The following is a 16,638-nucleotide window of genomic DNA, read 5'->3' as shown; positions in this document are numbered from 1 at the left end:
GCACTCCTGGTGAGTCACAAAGAAAAAAAAAAGGCCTGCAAGGTGACACTATGATAAAGGGCAAGCATATTTTCTTTCTTAGATTGCAACTGCCCTCAGCAACATTTACCCTGAGGTATTCCTATGACAGGTCAAGGATTTTCGGTTATTTGGAAATGCAGTTACTTCTGCATGCATAGCTCTTTCACCCACACTCTCACACAGTTACATGCCTCTCATTTGTGCTTATTTATATATGCTTTAATGATAGCAAATCATCCAAGTATCAGACAACCCTACCTTCCCAGTTCTTTTCATCACACAATGCAGTCAGGTCCAACTGGGGCACTTCGGAGACAAAGCTCTCCTCCTGGTCACCGGCATCTTGATTCCTCTGCTGTTTGGTGTCAGATAGGCTGGGATGCTCCTGGATCTTCATTGTGGGGCTCTGCAATAACAGCACAATGTCCCCAAATATCTACTGCTCACCAAAACCCAAAAACGTCTGCAGCAATTCCACTCCTTCAGGATAAAACCTTCCAAGTCACAGCTGCTAATGCATCCAGCACAGAAATAAAAATCATGGCTTGATGCCCCCCGGATCCTAGCTGGCCACTTGCGTGCAGAAAGCAACTGTCCATCTGTGCTCCTTTAACTTTCCCCAGGCTGCTCTTCCCGATAACTGCAGGCAGCTGACAGTCTTGGTGATTACTGATTGGGGCCAGGAATGAGGGAAAGGAGTTTGGTGTTTTCTTAAAGGAGTATGGCTCTCCTTACTGTAAACAACAACAACAACAACAACAACGAAAACCGGGCTACTGCTGTTGCTAAGGCTGTGGTAGCAACATGGTGTCTTTCGCAGGTGGACTTCTTTGCCCCTTAGGTAAACAGTCCTGCAAGCCAGCAACAGAGGCTGTGTACGTGAAAGCTCCCCTGCCAGCCCTGGCTGCTTAGATCAATTAAGCGGGGCTAGCTGCACATTCCCAGATTTCCTGTGGTTGTTTTCTCACTGAGTATTGGGAGAACAGACTATTTATGGAGGAGCTCTGGGTATTAATAAAGCATTGTTGCGCAAATTCAAACAGCACAGGGGTTTGGCGTCTCATCTCAGCTAGCAGTAAAGAATAGGGACTCTGGAAATGAGCCAAAATTACACAGGGAGCAATTTTTTTTTTAAGTAAAAAGTCAAGAGCTGGCAAGTCAGTGATGCATAATTCATGTCTTACAAATACGCAACTGTCACTTATTTTCCTACTATTCATCTACTCTGAATATTAAATACTTGGCTACACTTGGTTTTGCTTATTGGTGGCACCCACACCAGGCTAGGACATCTGAGGGATGGAGAAATCCTCCCCAAAAGACTGATATTCAAATTAATAATTTTATGTTTAAACAAACCGCACTGGAATTAATTTTTTTTAAACCTTGCTCTCTGAGTAATTTGTAAATTCAACCATTGTCACTCTTCCCTGTCTCATACAATTATAAACAAAAGTGTTTATGAAACAGTTTGCTCACAAATGTATTCCTTAAGTAGCACAGATGGGTACACAAGATTTTCTTTAGGAGTAACTAGAAATGTATTTTGGCAAATATACTATCATTAAATGAGAAAACTAAAAACATCTGGAAATCATAAGTGATTTCATTAATGTATGAGAAACGTTCCTATGCTTAAAGCACTACTTAAGACTTGCAGCTACTTTTAATAGCTATCCAACCCACTTTGAAATCATCAGGGAATAGCCAGGGCTTTTTACTATTATATTTCCATGAAATGACGCATGGAGACATATTTTCTTCACATTTGGGATAAAATGAAATACCATCAATCGGGTCCTGATGAGCTACTAAAGTCTTATAGAAATGCCAAGTCTATCTGGAGATTTAAGATAGCTTAAAAATGCAGTTTGTTTACTGGGGAAAAAGCCAGATTAGGCATTTATGTCACAAAAAGTATTTTTCCCTTAAGCTAAAGCCTAAGTGGACCAGGGTTAAATGCCCAAATCTAGTTCTCAGCTTTTTAAGTTACAAAGCCACTCAGTTACCAATCCGTGAGTGTGCCTGGGTTGCGGGGGAGGGGGTGTGGGCGGGGGAAGCAAAAGAGAGTAAGAATATGCATACAGCAAATAAGCATTTTCTCAAAACGATTTATAATGCTTATTACCCTTACAGACATCAAAAAATACTAGAAATCTGATTTCATTTTTAAAGTATGGTACTTCCTTCACGAGGAACATACATCAAGTCACTTAAGCCCTCATGCCATGGAAAGGACAAGAGTTTTACTTACAGGCAGACCTGGGTTTGAAGCGTGGCGCTGACATTTACTAGCCTGGTGCCCTGGCTGAGTTGCTTCCCTTCTCTGAGCCTCTGTTACCTAACACTTAAAATGGCATAAGTGATAGCAATTTTGCAAAGTTCTTTCGAAGATCTGTCAGAAGGTATGAAGGGCCTTCAGCATGGTGTCTGGGGGCAGGAGAGACACAAATGGAAGCATCATTCTTTCTCTACTACTATTTGACACCGTATGAAGACAAATGAATAAAACACTGGCACACCTCAAAATTGCTAGAGAGAAGAATAGGAGACGAGGCAAATACAATTGCAATTTGAGGGGAAGCATATTACAACAAAGGATGGAAGACAATGTTAAATGCATTATGAAAAAATATTAGTGAAAAGAGCCACTAGTGTATCCGTCATGAATCAGCAACAGAAATTTTAATTTGGGGGCAGATAGGTGTGGGCTGGAGGGGTGAGGGAGGACGGCACATCACACAGAAGGAAGGAGGAATAACAAGTGCAAATGCAGGCATGAGAGCGTGGCATGCTGGGCCACAGCAAGAGGAAGAGTTTCAGGGTGACCAGCCCTTAGGACAGGAAGGGGGAATGGGACATGACAAGGGTGTCAGCTAAGTAGATGCTGGACTGTGAAAGGCCTCATATGCCGGGCTAAGTATTATATACTTATATATTCAATAAATATTATGGCATAATCGGGCTGCCTATTATGTCTCTAGAGATACAAAGAAAAAACTTATTAATTCAAAAGAAATGATTTTTCAGTACCTACTATTTGCTAGATGTTTTTTTCACACACGGGAAACTATGGTGGACAAAATAAAATCTCTGTCATAATGAGTCTTACAGAGAAGATAATTAGTCAACAAAAAACTGTTAGGGCTCTGGAGAAAAATAAAGGGGTATAAAAAGTAAAAGGAAAATAAAGTAAGAGGGATGTTGGTGGTAGCAGTTGAGGCCTCTGTTTTATATTGAGTGGTCAGGGATGGTCTCTGTGATAAAGTGACAGGAAGTGAGAAAGTGGGCCATTTGTGGAAAGAGCATTCCAGGAAGAAAGAAGACAAGTGCAAAGGCCCTGAGGCATTTCAGTTTTTCTATGTTTCAGGAATAGTACAGAGGTCAGTGTTTCTGGAATCCAGCAAAGGACAGCCAGAGCCACCATAAACAGAGGATGAGGATGTGTCATATATAATGAGGCACTAGGTCATTCACATCATAGACCTATGTCAACTTACATGAGCTTCTATACTTCCTGGCTGATTTGTGGCACAGCAGTGGAGAGATCCCTCCTACACAAACCTACACCAGCTGGCACAGCCCTGGACACACTAAGCACAGCACACCCTAACTGCATGTGGAAATGCACGTACAGGCTGGCCCTGTCCTGCTGTGCTCCCATCAATCCCTGAGGTTGCTTTCTTACTTGCCCAAGTCCCAACTTTTGGCCCTGCTGGTCTATGATGTGACATGGTTGCCTTGCCCGGGGCTGCAGACTGCTGATGGTTTTTTGTGCATGTGGGTGCCAGGGAGGCTGTCTTATGTCCTATGGCCCATGGTGAAGTTCTTCAGGCTCTGTAAACACTAGCATAAAAACTGCTGTGCCTTCAAATGTTAGCCTAGTCTGGGTGAAGCACCTTGCCCAGTTGCTCCATCCTCTCTAACAGGGCTCTTCATATAGTATTGCAAATATTATCTATTTCTCCTACTAGATCATTAAGGTTAAAATGTCAAAAGCATTCTCAAATATAAAAATATTTTTGGTCTCAACTTTTGTTGTTTACATGTCTAATATCTTCTGTTAAATCACAAAGTAAGTAAATTAATTTCACAATTTTCAACGCCAAGATCCTTGTACTGTGATGTCATACACTAAACATTGTCAAAAATGCTGCACTATATGAAAACACACCAAATATTTGTGTACTGAAACAAATTTAGTGTTTGGCTCTTAGGTGAGACAACAGAGTATGGCATATTAGGATGGGTTTTAGAGGCAGAGACTCACGTTTAGATACTAGCTTTACTAGCTGCAAGACTTTCAGTGAGTAAACTTCTTTGAACTTCAGCTTTTTTTTTTTCCTCGAATACAGGAACAAGACTTTGTAAAGTTTGTGAAGATTAAAATGAAAAACGTGTATAAAACAACCTATAGGAACTATAAACAATGCTTTTTCCATTTATACCCTACCTCCCTTTCCCATTCGTTCATTCATTCATTCATACATTTGGCAAGCGTTTATTGAACACATATACGTCCTTGGCACTGGAATTTAGTAGCAAGCAAGGTAAGGGATTTGGTGCAGGAGAGAGACACTGAACATACAAGTGCCAAGTATTCTTATAAAAGAAACGTAGGATGCTAGGGGGCAAATGTGAAGAGAGCTCATCTCTCCCGGGGCCTCAGGTAACATTTCACATTCAGGTCAAGGAGCCATTAATTATGAAGCTATCAGTCTCATCTTTGCCAAGACTTGTCCCTGTCTAGCTGGACCCACCTTTTTCTATCCCCAGACTTTATTGGATCCTGCTCTTTCTCTGGCTTCAAATAGTTGGTGAATTTTTGTTTTATTCCTTCCATTGCCCTGCACAGGATATAGTTAAGTGGCCTAATAGTTTACAGAGCCAGGAATGACAATATCAGAAAGTATGCTGTATAATGCAGTTTTCGCAGGAAGAAACTACAGTATTAACAGAAGAACTACACAGAACCATAAACATTTTTTGTTCGGCCTGACAATAAAGGAAAGTGGAAATAAATTTTCAAAATCCATGTGAACTCCAAAGCTTCATTAGCCTTTGGCTATTGGATTGACTTGGAAGCGAATTTGAAGTAAATAGAGCTTGTTAATTTTTCTGGTTATAATATTAAAACAAAGTCCTAAAGCTTCCATGAAAACAGTGAAGTCAAAATAACAGTCATCCATTCCATAAATACTTTTCAGAAATTCACTTTTTCAGGGCAAATAAAAGCCTGCACTTAATATCTTGTGATAACTAATATTAATTCTCAGTCTTGATTGAAAAGCCTTGTCTTCTCTCCTTCTTTCTCTCTTCTCTTTTCCTTTTTTTTTGAACCAGGATAAGAAACATGGAGCTAGTCTTTTTTTTTTTTAAATTATGAATGTCTTGTTTGTTATCAAAGGTATGCTTCTAAGCTCTCTTAAGCAGTAGGCTTAGAAAGCATAAAGAATGTAAAAATATTTTGAAAGAACTTAACACTTCACTGACCTTGTAATTCTGACATAAAATGATCTCTCCCAGATAATGTAATTCCCTCACGTGCAGTTAATAATTCTTACTTGTTTTGACTTCTCAACAGAGATTCATTGTAAGGTTTTAGTTTTAATATTCTGGATTTTATAGAGAAGTATAAAATATTTTCATCATAGAAAATAGGGATTAAATTGAAGCGTAAAGTATAAACTCCCTTGGAAACAGAACTCTGAAAATCTGTAATTTCAGGGATATCTTTTAGAATCTAGAATTGCTAGTTTTAAGGATGACCTCTCTTCTGGATACTTGTAGTTTGTTAAAAGAGTTAATAATACACAGAAGAACAAAGACTCGAGATTTTGCATGCCCAGGGAGCAGGGTGCCAGCTCTTCCTTATGTTATCTCATTTCACATTGCCCAGACAGGATACTTTATTAAAATGTCAGCCTTTCTGAACCTTCCTGAAGAAAATGTACTTTAATTTTGGACATTTCAAAGTGACTCTTGACTTTTTTTCTCATTGCCAGTGTGTCACTAAACAAATCTTAATCCAAACCACATAAGGAACTCTTATGAAATAGAAATGGGTAACTGTTATTGACCAATGCCCATCTGAGATCTCAGGAGAATCTCTTTTTGGACAAGATTAGTTGCATAATTAAAATAAATTAAAAAGATATGAAACAAAGGGATAAGCCCATGTTCACTTTCAACACATACCTTCAAACAAAACACATTAAAGGCTGCAAACTGATTATTTAAAAACTGGGGTCACAGTTGTAACTTCATTTGCCTTTGAGCAGCAGATCTAAGAGAAGCTTCTCTCTGCCTGTCTCTAAAGAGCATTTCTGAGGCTGAAAACAAATGTTCCTCATTCTAATGGAAATAGTAGTCCTCCCCAAAAAAATCACCTTTCCCCAAGAGCTGTTGTTTGCTATGTTATCTTATGTGAATCTGAGAGTTTACAAGGAGAATTTTAAATGAAAATATCAATAAGGACGAAGTCTGTCTTAATGGAAAACGAAATTAGAAATATTACAATATATATTCAATAGTGGGCATGTAAAATCTGACGTCTCAATCTTATGCAATGAGACCTGAAACAAAATAAATACTGGTTAAACAGAACTCTAGGAGGAGTAACCAAAGTATAGACTTATTTTTCATCACTGAAAATGAAAGATTATTGATGTTTTTACTAGAAAACTAGATTAAATATTGGGTGGTGTAAGTTTTAGGAAGTACTACATATATTAAAAAGTAATAACTAACAGCACACTGAAACAAGGGAAAAAGCTTTACAAAATGGAAAACAGTTCTTTTCACTGTTTTTATGGAATAAGACAAATTTCCTTCAGTGAAAGAAGCACATGCTTTCACAAGTAGAAATCATCCCAATCTTGTGGAATGATGTCTTATTTTTCTCCTTTGGTGCAGCTGTGGTAGAAAGGTGACATGGAGAGCTTAGTCTAGATTTTAGTTCACCACCTAATTTTATCTCCTAACTGAAACCATCATGTTATTATTAGTGAATGCCTAAGCAGTGCCAGCAGTGGCACTGGGCACTGATTGGTGGCTGCACATGGATAACACACATAAGAAGAGGACTTGGCACATGGAAGAAGGATGTGAGATTGTTTCCCCATGATTAATCCACTGCCCTGGGAGCTGTCCACCAAAGACCAAGGCAGACTGAGTTCAGTTTAGTTTGCCATTTAGTTTGTGTGCTACTTAGAATTTATGAGTTAATGCTATGAAGTCCATCCACAAAAGTTACTTTTATTCCCTTTTATCTCATAAAAGAAAACACGCATAAAAGGAAAGAACTGAGGAGACCTCTCCAGGAGACTGGCAAAGCGATTTTCTTTAAAATCATGTTAGATAGGAGATGAGTAGGTGCTTGCTGTGAGCAGAGGAAGATGGCAGTGAAAGGATAAAACCATAAAAAACAAAACACAACTTGACAGTATCATGGGGGAAACATGATCTTTAAAAAGATGCCTAGAGAAAAGGAAAGAATGTCAGCTTGTTGCTTGGGTCCCAAGGAAGGAGGCAAAAATGAGTTGGAAATAGATGAAAAAAGTAGCTCAGAAGCTGTGAGATCAGAAAGAGGAAGCATTCCCCTCCTATTATCTGGCTAAATTATCTGGTGAAGAAGTACATATATGACAAGAATTGAATACAGGAGATATGAGGAGTCTACAGCATTAGCGTGTGTTCAGGGAGTGGTGATTAGTTTCTAGGAATTTTATGCACATTTTTTAATGATAATACAATTTTCTAAGAGGGTCTATAGCTTTCTGATTTTTAAGCTGCTATGCTGTAAAACTCCATGGGGGACTATACTGTGGTTGTCATTAAATCCCAGCTCCTAGCACAGTACCTGTACCTAGTAGGATTTAATATATGTTGTTGAATAAATCCATCAGTGAATTAGGTCCGTGCCCAACAGAGATTAAGAATTATTGGGTTAGAGGGAACGTTCTCTTTATATCAAGAGTCAGAATTTAAAAGTAGGTTAAGAAAAACTTTAATTCTTGAAAAGGAAAACTGATAAGATTGAAGGTGGAGTTGGAAGTATTTGGAGGTAGTAGATTGCATACACATACATGAATTAAAAATGATGCTCAGCACACTGAATGGAAGCTGGACTTGGGAGCAAGGGAAACCAAATACTTGGGTCAGCATGGTGATGCCTGAGAGGACAAGTGGGAGGTCAGGAAAGTAAATGAAACTTGAAGATACAGATGACATAAGGGAGGTGAGAGACTTTTCTTCTCCAATGTTTATTTAGGATGAGAGACGAAACTCAGCAAACAAATTGGATTAAGTAACTCAAAGTGAATTTGTGTTAATTTGAAGATTCAGGACCTAATCTTTGTGACTAAGACTCACTACCTATATATCTCAATCACTTAAAAAATGCATCAAATTGTGGAAAATAAAACCAGTAGCTTTAGCTTTTTGTTTTGTTTTACTTTATAGAAAATCTAAAGAGAAATCCCTGTGCTATTAAAGTTTATCATCATAAGCAAAACAAAATGATTCACAAAGGTAAATAATGAGCTCTTATGATTTCTCAAGGAATCTTTAAGTTTGGTATTTGCCTTTCTAATCAATCACAGTCATATTACTTATCTCAATGTCCCTTACTGGCAGACTAATATTTCAGAGGTACACTCAAGAGTGTATGAACAGCCCCATCACAGTCTTACTCTTGCTTGTTAGCTACTCACCTCGAAATGCTGAGTGTGTCCACCATCTTTTTCATTTCCTTTCCTATAAATAACGGCAACAACAACAAAATCATAAAATATCTACTTGTTTTATAACAATGTTTTTCATCCACTGATATTATGATTTTAAGAGTATGTTGAGTAGCTCTAAGCCAAATACTTATAAAATTCAAAAACAAAACACAAAACAAAAAATTAATCAAAACAAAGCAAACTGGAAACACAAATAAACATAACTATAGTTATTTGCCTTCAATAGCACTATGATAGATTTTCTATTCTAAGCATTTTCCTTGCTATAAAGTATTGCTGGTAAATATATAGTCCTTTAATTCCATTCTTTTTAGTTCTTATAATTCACATTGCATTACATGAAAATAACCTTTTCCTGTCCTTGGAAAGAATATTAGGAGACAATTCTAAAATTACCTTTCATCGGACATCCGTTCAAAATCATCAGGTCCAGTTCTCTCATGAGATCGTGTGGAATCGAGACTTTCCATATTCTGTAACAGAACCATTATTGGTTGCCTAATAGGAATGGTAAGAAATATGCAACGCAGACCCTCCTTTCTTTAAAATAGAAAAATCAAATAATACATATATATAAACTAATTCTAGTCCTCATATTTTTATCTTTGTTTAAACTAGTAAAATTATGACAGTTTATTATATCCTGCTTGCATAGAATGGTGTATTGAACTTTATCATCCTTTTAACAAAGATACGTGACAGTATCACGGAAATGGCCACTGTGCTCTATAATGTCTCTGTTAGGTATTATCCACATTGGACAGCTAAATAGCAAAACCCAGACTGTTAGAGAATCAGGGTGGGTCAGACTTAGAATTGAGGAATCTGACATCGAATCTCATCAGAAACTGATGTAACATTTACTCTCTCTCTCTCTATCTATCTATATAAGAACGTATATCTACATATGCACACACACATTTATGTATATTCAGTGTACATTGATAAGATTGAAGGTGGAGTATACACATATATGTATATATATGTATATACATATATATGCACACACACATATACATACTCAGTGTATACTGCCAATATTATCTAGAGTAACATGTAGCTTATACCTAAGCTGTAAAATATCTATAAACAGAAATGAAAATTTAAGAACCTTTCTTTTTACAATATTTAATGTTAATCTTTATATTAGCCAAGATGGAAAAAGTAAAGACAGAAAACCTAATTTGAATAGTATGTATTTTCAGCTGACCAGGTGGGGTTAATGCTTACCAGGAGGCATATATGTAAGATATTTTTGACTGCCTCTGCAAATATGGCCAATGCTTTCTAAATATCATTCGGGTGACTGGCACAGAATAAGTAAGCCATTTCCTTGAAGGGAGATTACAAATAAGCAAACGAGAATATCTGAATTCAGCAAACTCAAAAACATAGCTGCCTTGGAAATTTGGACCTGAATTTTGTTGAACTCAGATTTATATCTGCATTAAAAGGATATTAAGCATAATCCACTCATCCTGTGTCATCAAAGTAAATTATACATATATGAAAGTACATATGTTCATCTACCTATCAATAACATCCCATTATAATAAAACCCTTTACTAAGTAAATCTAAGGTTCACAATAATCCCATGAAATTGGCATTTACAACGATCTCCACGAAATAAACATATAGAGCAGAAAACTAATCTTTGGCTTCGTAGATAGCTGAATTATTTTCCACTTATGTTGGTTTGGCCAATTTGCCTGGAATTCTCCGTTTGACACCCTGGGCTCCATTAAAGAATAGAAACAAAGGGAGATAATATAACATAATAGTTATGACAGTGGCTCTGAATCAGAATACTTGGGTTAGAATTCCAGTTCCACCATTTGCCAATTATATGACCCTACTTGAGCCTTAATTTCCTCATCTGGAAAATGAAGATGGCAACAATAGTTAACATAGGGTGGTCATGAGAATTAAATGATATGTAAAGTACTAGAATAATGATGGGTATGGTGGCTAACACCTGTAATCCCAGCACTTTGGGAGGCTGAGGCAGGCAGATCACGAGGTCAAGAGATTGAGACCATCCTGACCAACATAGTGAAACCCCATCTCTTAGCTGGCTGTGGTGGCACATGCCTGTGGTCCCAGCTACTTGGGAGGCTGAGGCGGGAGAATTGCTTGAACCTGGGAGGCGGAGGTTGCAGTGAGCCGAGATGCACCACTGCACTCCAGCCTGGCGACAGAATGAGACTCCGTCTCAAAAAAAAAAAAAGTATAGAATAATGCCTGGTACATTTAATGAATATTATTATTAATATAATTAATGAAGTGTTGATGTTATTGTTTCTGAAGCTATAATATCTCCAAGGAAAATATTTTATTGTTATTTGTTATAATATCTCCAAGGAAAATATTTTACTGTTACTTGTTCACAGTTAAGACACTGTCCCAAAAACAGGAAATACAGTGTTTGTGTCTGCCATTAGAATACTAGAATACTGGGCATTAATTTACACACGTAGATAATTTTAGAATGGATCTGAGAAATTAAAAATTACAACATTCAATTATATTCATACCTCTAAAGTTTGAGTTAGAAGAGGCCTTTATAAAATGGCTCCCATTAAATCAAAAATAATTGCTCTTACTACCTGAATGTGACTTTCCTGATGAAAAGGGTTGTATCTATGACAAAGAATCTTTGTTCCCACTGGTAATCTTCAATAGAGTATCAGAATCTTTAGTGTAAGATCTAGTGCAATAGTATTAGGTTTTCCTAAAGCTCTGAAACGTGAATTCCAAAGGAAAGCACAATCCTCTATCTTCAGATCACTTCACAACAGTGCCAATGAAATGATATATTCATAATTACATGTAAATGACTATTTCCAAAGAACTGAACATTTTCAGTTCAAGGCTAAGAAATATTCAGATCCTTCCCGTAGGAGATAGCTTAAAAGAAAAAAATAAATAAAATAAAAAAGAAATATTCAGGAAGAATAAGAGTGAACAGAAAATAAACCATAATAGCATTATATAAATTTAGAGATATTTCATTTAGAAGACGTTAGAAGATTGATTTTTTTTTCTTAAACAGAGGAACCAAAATGTAATTGATACAGGTGTTAGGAACTACAGAATAAAGTTAGTTAGGTCACACAATAGAAAGCTTTGCAAAAAGCAGTTGTGAGATGTGAGAAGTCTTAGCTGATCTCCAGTGTTAAAACAAGTATTAACTTCTTCAACTCCATCCCTACCACTTTTTACATGTTTTATCCATATGTTTAAGAACTCTCCAATGATTTGAGGTTTTGTAGACGTAGTTCACAAAGGCTGATTTCCAATATTGTTCAATATTCTTCTCTAAGGCTTTTTAGTAGTTCTAATTGTCATGTTATTTCTGTACACATTTGAGACTGCTGAATATTCATTGTCTGGTTTCACTAAAACAGCACGCAGGTACGCAGTGTTCATTTCCTAAGGTAGCTGGGTTGCACCTATATCTTTTGGAAATGGAAAATCTGAAGAATGTTACAACCCGGAAAGCATTTTTTTTTTCCAGAATGAAACTAACAAGGGTAGTAAATATCTACAAGTACAGTAACAAAACTATGTATTTCCATGGGCACAATACATTTTGTAGATTCTAATTTGTATTCTTTGTCTTGGGGTTAGGGAGGAATGATTAAGATAAAGAAATAGATCAGTAACCTCTCTACTTCACTAAGATGAGGGAAGGGAAAAGTGTAATGTACAGGTCAAAATAATGCTGAAATGCAGAATGCTTTTGAGAAGTATGCCATTAGACCTTCAAATGTGCTGTAGGTGCTAATAGTACTTCTCTGATAAGAAAATATTCAGTCATTGTCTTTTGAAGGTTTTAAACTGTTTTATGTCCCAAACACATCCCTACCAGGTGTGGTAAAAAGAGTAGTCCATTAATGTTTTCATTGATTAGAGGTTGAAGTAATAGAATATTGTGGAAGTGTTTTATTGCATTAACTTTTATTTTAATTCCTCTTCTAAATTTGGGATCTTTTAAAGGTAGTAAGTAATTTTTAAAAAGCAGCAAAGAACAAGATTGTGACTTTAGGTCTAATTTAATAAAGTTGCTTCTTGTATTGCAATTATTTTCAACCAGATAAAGCCTAGTTTATAATCCATAAAATTTTGACTCATGTAAGTCCTATCAATGACTTTCAAAACACAGATTCACTATGACATAATTTATTTTGATAATTTTGGGGTGTCAGAGGAACTAAATTTTAAAAACCATTCTCCTTAATTATAAAGAGAACCTCAAGTCTAAAAGAGCAAAAGCCTTGATAAAAGTTCATTTTAGACTGTGGAATTTATTTTTGATTATTTTTCTTTCTCCCTCTCTGTGTTGGCGTTGAAAGCTAGGCTCAAAACCTGTTTGACCACTGACTGAAGCACTTAAAAACACTTGGAACAAAAACAAATTCATCTTCTAAAACTGTAAAATGCTGACAAAACCTTAGTAGAGGACACACACAAAAATGCCTCTCTCAATATACAAACAGCTCAATCTGAAGGCTACAGGACTGCTGTTAGTCAAAACAGGTTCATTATTCTAACCTTGAGCTCTAAGAGAAGGAGAATATTTGAGAGAGTCTCGTTAAGAAAGGATTAATGGCATTTTTGAATTCCTTTTTGTACCCTTTTGTACATTTTATGTTTTATTGCTTAAAATTATATAAGCTCATTCATATTCAAAAAGAAAGGATGCCTATGAGTTTGCTAGCTGTCCACCCAAACCCATGCTACACTTCTTCCACTGTAATAAAGTAGCTAGATGTCCAGCAACAATACATTTTCCAGCCTCTCTCGTGATCTGGTACAACCATGTGACTAACTGTTCTCCAATGGGATGTGAGAAGTGATATATGTGGCTTCCAGACCTGACCAATACAATGCTTCACCAGGTACAGACACTCCTCAACTTACCATGGAGGTTATATCCCAATAAACCCATGGTAATTAGAAAATATCATAAGCCAAACATGCATTTAGTACACTGAACCTACTGAATAGCATAGCTTAGCCTAGCCTAAACATGGTCAGACCACTTACATTAGCTTACAATTGGGCAAAATCATCTAACAGAAAGCCCATTTTATAACAAAAGTGTTGAATATCTCATGTAATTTACTGAATACTATACTTACTGAAAGTAAAAAATTAGATGGTTGTATGGATACTCAAAGTACAGCTTCTACTGAATATGTATAGCCTTCTTTCCTTACTCAACAGTACACAAAAAAAAGGAATCCTAGATGTGTGTATAAACATGAAGAGACTGATATAAGTTAGAAGAGTATTCACTTATCATAGATGAAAGGTAGGCTGTGGTTAGAACACAAAGATGGACCTTTGGTGTTATGCAAAGGAGGCAGTGGGGGAAAGCTGCTGGAATTCTTGATGAGATGGTCTTTAGATCAAAGTGATTTATGATCACACCACTCCACTTGTCCATTAGGTTCCATCACCTATCACTGACTCAAGAACATTGCTCCTGCAATGAATTCTCTTGCATCGTCATCTCCTCCTCTCTATTGGCTTGTCTTACACAAATATTCTGTAACATCACTGCCTTCTAAAAACTGTCTTCATCTTGTATTCTCTCCAACTGCTACCTCGTTTTTCTTCCCCCTTGTAGGGCAAAACCTGTTCAAAGACTTTCCATACTTGTAGTATCCAACTCATTTCCTCTTAGGCTTTCTTGAACCCACTTAATCAGGCTCTTCCCGCCTCTTCCCACTGATAGAGCTCCCATCAAGGTAGCTGTGGGTTAGCTAGATACATGTGAAATTATCACTCACTCCCTATTCCAATTTCTTTCTTCTAATTTTCTCTGGACCTAAATTTAATGAGGCTCTTGCCTCCATGTTTGCACTGGAGATTGGCAGCAGCTCCTTCTTAGTCCCTTGTGGTGCTCCCTTCTCATCTGCTTACCCCCTAAATGTTGGTTGGTCTCAGGGCTTAGTCCTTGGACCCTTTCTTTTTACCCTTTGTACTCAGTCCTTTGGTGTCAGCTTATCCACTCTCAAGGCTTTAAAAACCAACTGTGTGCCAAAGACTTCCAAAATTATTTATTTCATCTCTCCCTTGACCTCCAGATTAATATATCTAACTGACTAGTTGAATTCTTTACTAGATTATGTCAATTATTTTACTTTAGTCCTTATCCATTTCTCATCACCCCATGCACTATACTTAACACAGTTGCCAGAGTGATCCTTTCATAAGGTACGTCACAAAATGGCTTCCTTCCCCTCTCAATCCTCTGTGGCTCCTCATCCTACTTAAGGTAACTGCTAAAGTCCTAAAAATGGCTATGAAGCTTTAGGTGATCAGGATCTCTGCTGCATCTTTGACCTCATCTCCTACAATGCTCCTCTCAACTCTGTTCTAACCATGGCCACCTCTTGCCTGTCCTCAAAGGCTCAGCATGCTGCTCCCTCTGCCTGGATTTTCTCTTCCCAGATATCCTGATGGCTCATTCCCTCACCTCCTTCAGGTCTCTGCACAGGCATCATTTTCAGTGAGGCCTGACTTGAATGTCCTCTACGATATAGATCCTTTACCTCTTACCACTTTCCATCCTCTTTACCCTGCCTTATTTCTCTCCACAGCATGTATTGCCATCTAACTAGATATTTCTTTCTTATCTATCTCATTTTATGAGACTGTAAACTTCAGGAAGGCAGAGTGTGTGTCTGTTTTGATCACATTGTGTCCTTAGTGTTGAAAATAGTGCTTGTCATATGGTTAGTTGTTGTGTGATTGAAGGAATAAATAATTTTAAGTCAGTGGTTCACATTGTTGGGCTTTTTCACATTATATTTGATACCACCCAGAAAATCATGGTCATGTGGTTTTTGACAGGAGTTCTTGCGAGTTGTGTCACACTGAAAACAATGGTTGAAAATTGCTGCATTACGTAGATAATTGTTTTGTAGAAGCAGACATGTTCTGGAGAGGAAAGTGAGTAGAAGAGGCTTGGAGACATGTTGGCTGACTGTTTCAGTATTCCAGACTAGTTACAGTAAGAGCCTCAACTATGTAATGGCAATGCAAAAAGGGAAAGGAGATGCACATTAATATTTTTTAAAAAAGCAGAATCAACTAAATTTGACACATGATTGAAATGTTGAAGGAAGGATGGAGGTGAGGAAAAGGAAAGGACTAAGGAGACGATGATGTGATTGAATCAGATCGGATTCTTGAATGAAAAAGAGATTGAGGAGAAGATGATGAGTTTGGTTTCAACATGTTGACTTTAAAGTATTCTCTGAGGTGAACTGCAGACAGAATCCATCAAATGTTAATTTGTAAGTCATTTGTAGAGAGGTGACAACTGAAACCATGGAACTGGAGAAGCTCTGAAAGTTCAGATAGAAAAGCGATATGAGACAAAAATCTAGGTAACATTTAAATCCAAGCATGATTTATGGGAGCTTAGCCAAGGAAGGATACAGCAAAGAAGAAAACAGTCATTGTGGTATGAGGACAAGGAGAGGTCAACATCATTCAGACCAAGGGAGAAAGGGTTCAGACAAAGAGCCACAGAGTATCAAACACCCCAAGGCCTTGAGGAGGCCAAGAACTAGATGAAGTCATAGCACAGGGACCAGTCATAGCACAAAAGACCAGTAGAGACATTAAGAAAGGTTCTGTAGAGAACGGGATTGGGGTTCGGGTTGGGGTTGGGGATGGAATCTAGACTGTAGGGATTCATGTATAAATATGAAAAGAAGAATGGGGTCTGGGCATGGCACCTCACTCCTGTAATCCCAGCACTTTGGGAGGCTGAGGTGGGAGGATCATTTGAGGCCTGAAGTGTGAGACCAGCCTGGGCAACATAGTGAAACTCTGTCTCTACAAAAAATT

The 16,638-nt window shown here is 37.4% G+C and overlaps 1 protein-coding gene across 11 annotated transcripts in view; it reads right to left on the bottom strand.

Annotated features, from left to right (window-relative positions):
* The window catches only part of FAM13A (family with sequence similarity 13 member A), a 394,397-nt gene that overhangs the window by 29,909 nt on the left and 347,850 nt on the right, over positions 1-16,638 (bottom strand). For all 11 annotated transcript variants that reach the window (XM_058432961.1, XM_058432969.1, XM_032141067.2 and 8 more), the window contains 3 exons: positions 9,165-9,241; positions 8,736-8,778; positions 280-427 (listed from right to left, as the gene is read on the bottom strand). In XM_058432961.1, the coding sequence (XP_058288944.1) occupies positions 280-427; positions 8,736-8,778; positions 9,165-9,241 (268 nt within the window). The remainder of the gene's footprint in view (positions 1-279; positions 428-8,735; positions 8,779-9,164; positions 9,242-16,638) is intronic.

Source organism: Hylobates moloch, unplaced genomic scaffold (assembly GCF_009828535.3).
Source record: "Hylobates moloch isolate HMO894 unplaced genomic scaffold, HMol_V3 SCAFFOLD_2, whole genome shotgun sequence".
Taxonomy (NCBI): Eukaryota; Metazoa; Chordata; class Mammalia; order Primates; family Hylobatidae; genus Hylobates; species Hylobates moloch.
This window is presented reverse-complemented; position numbering and strand designations above follow the sequence as displayed.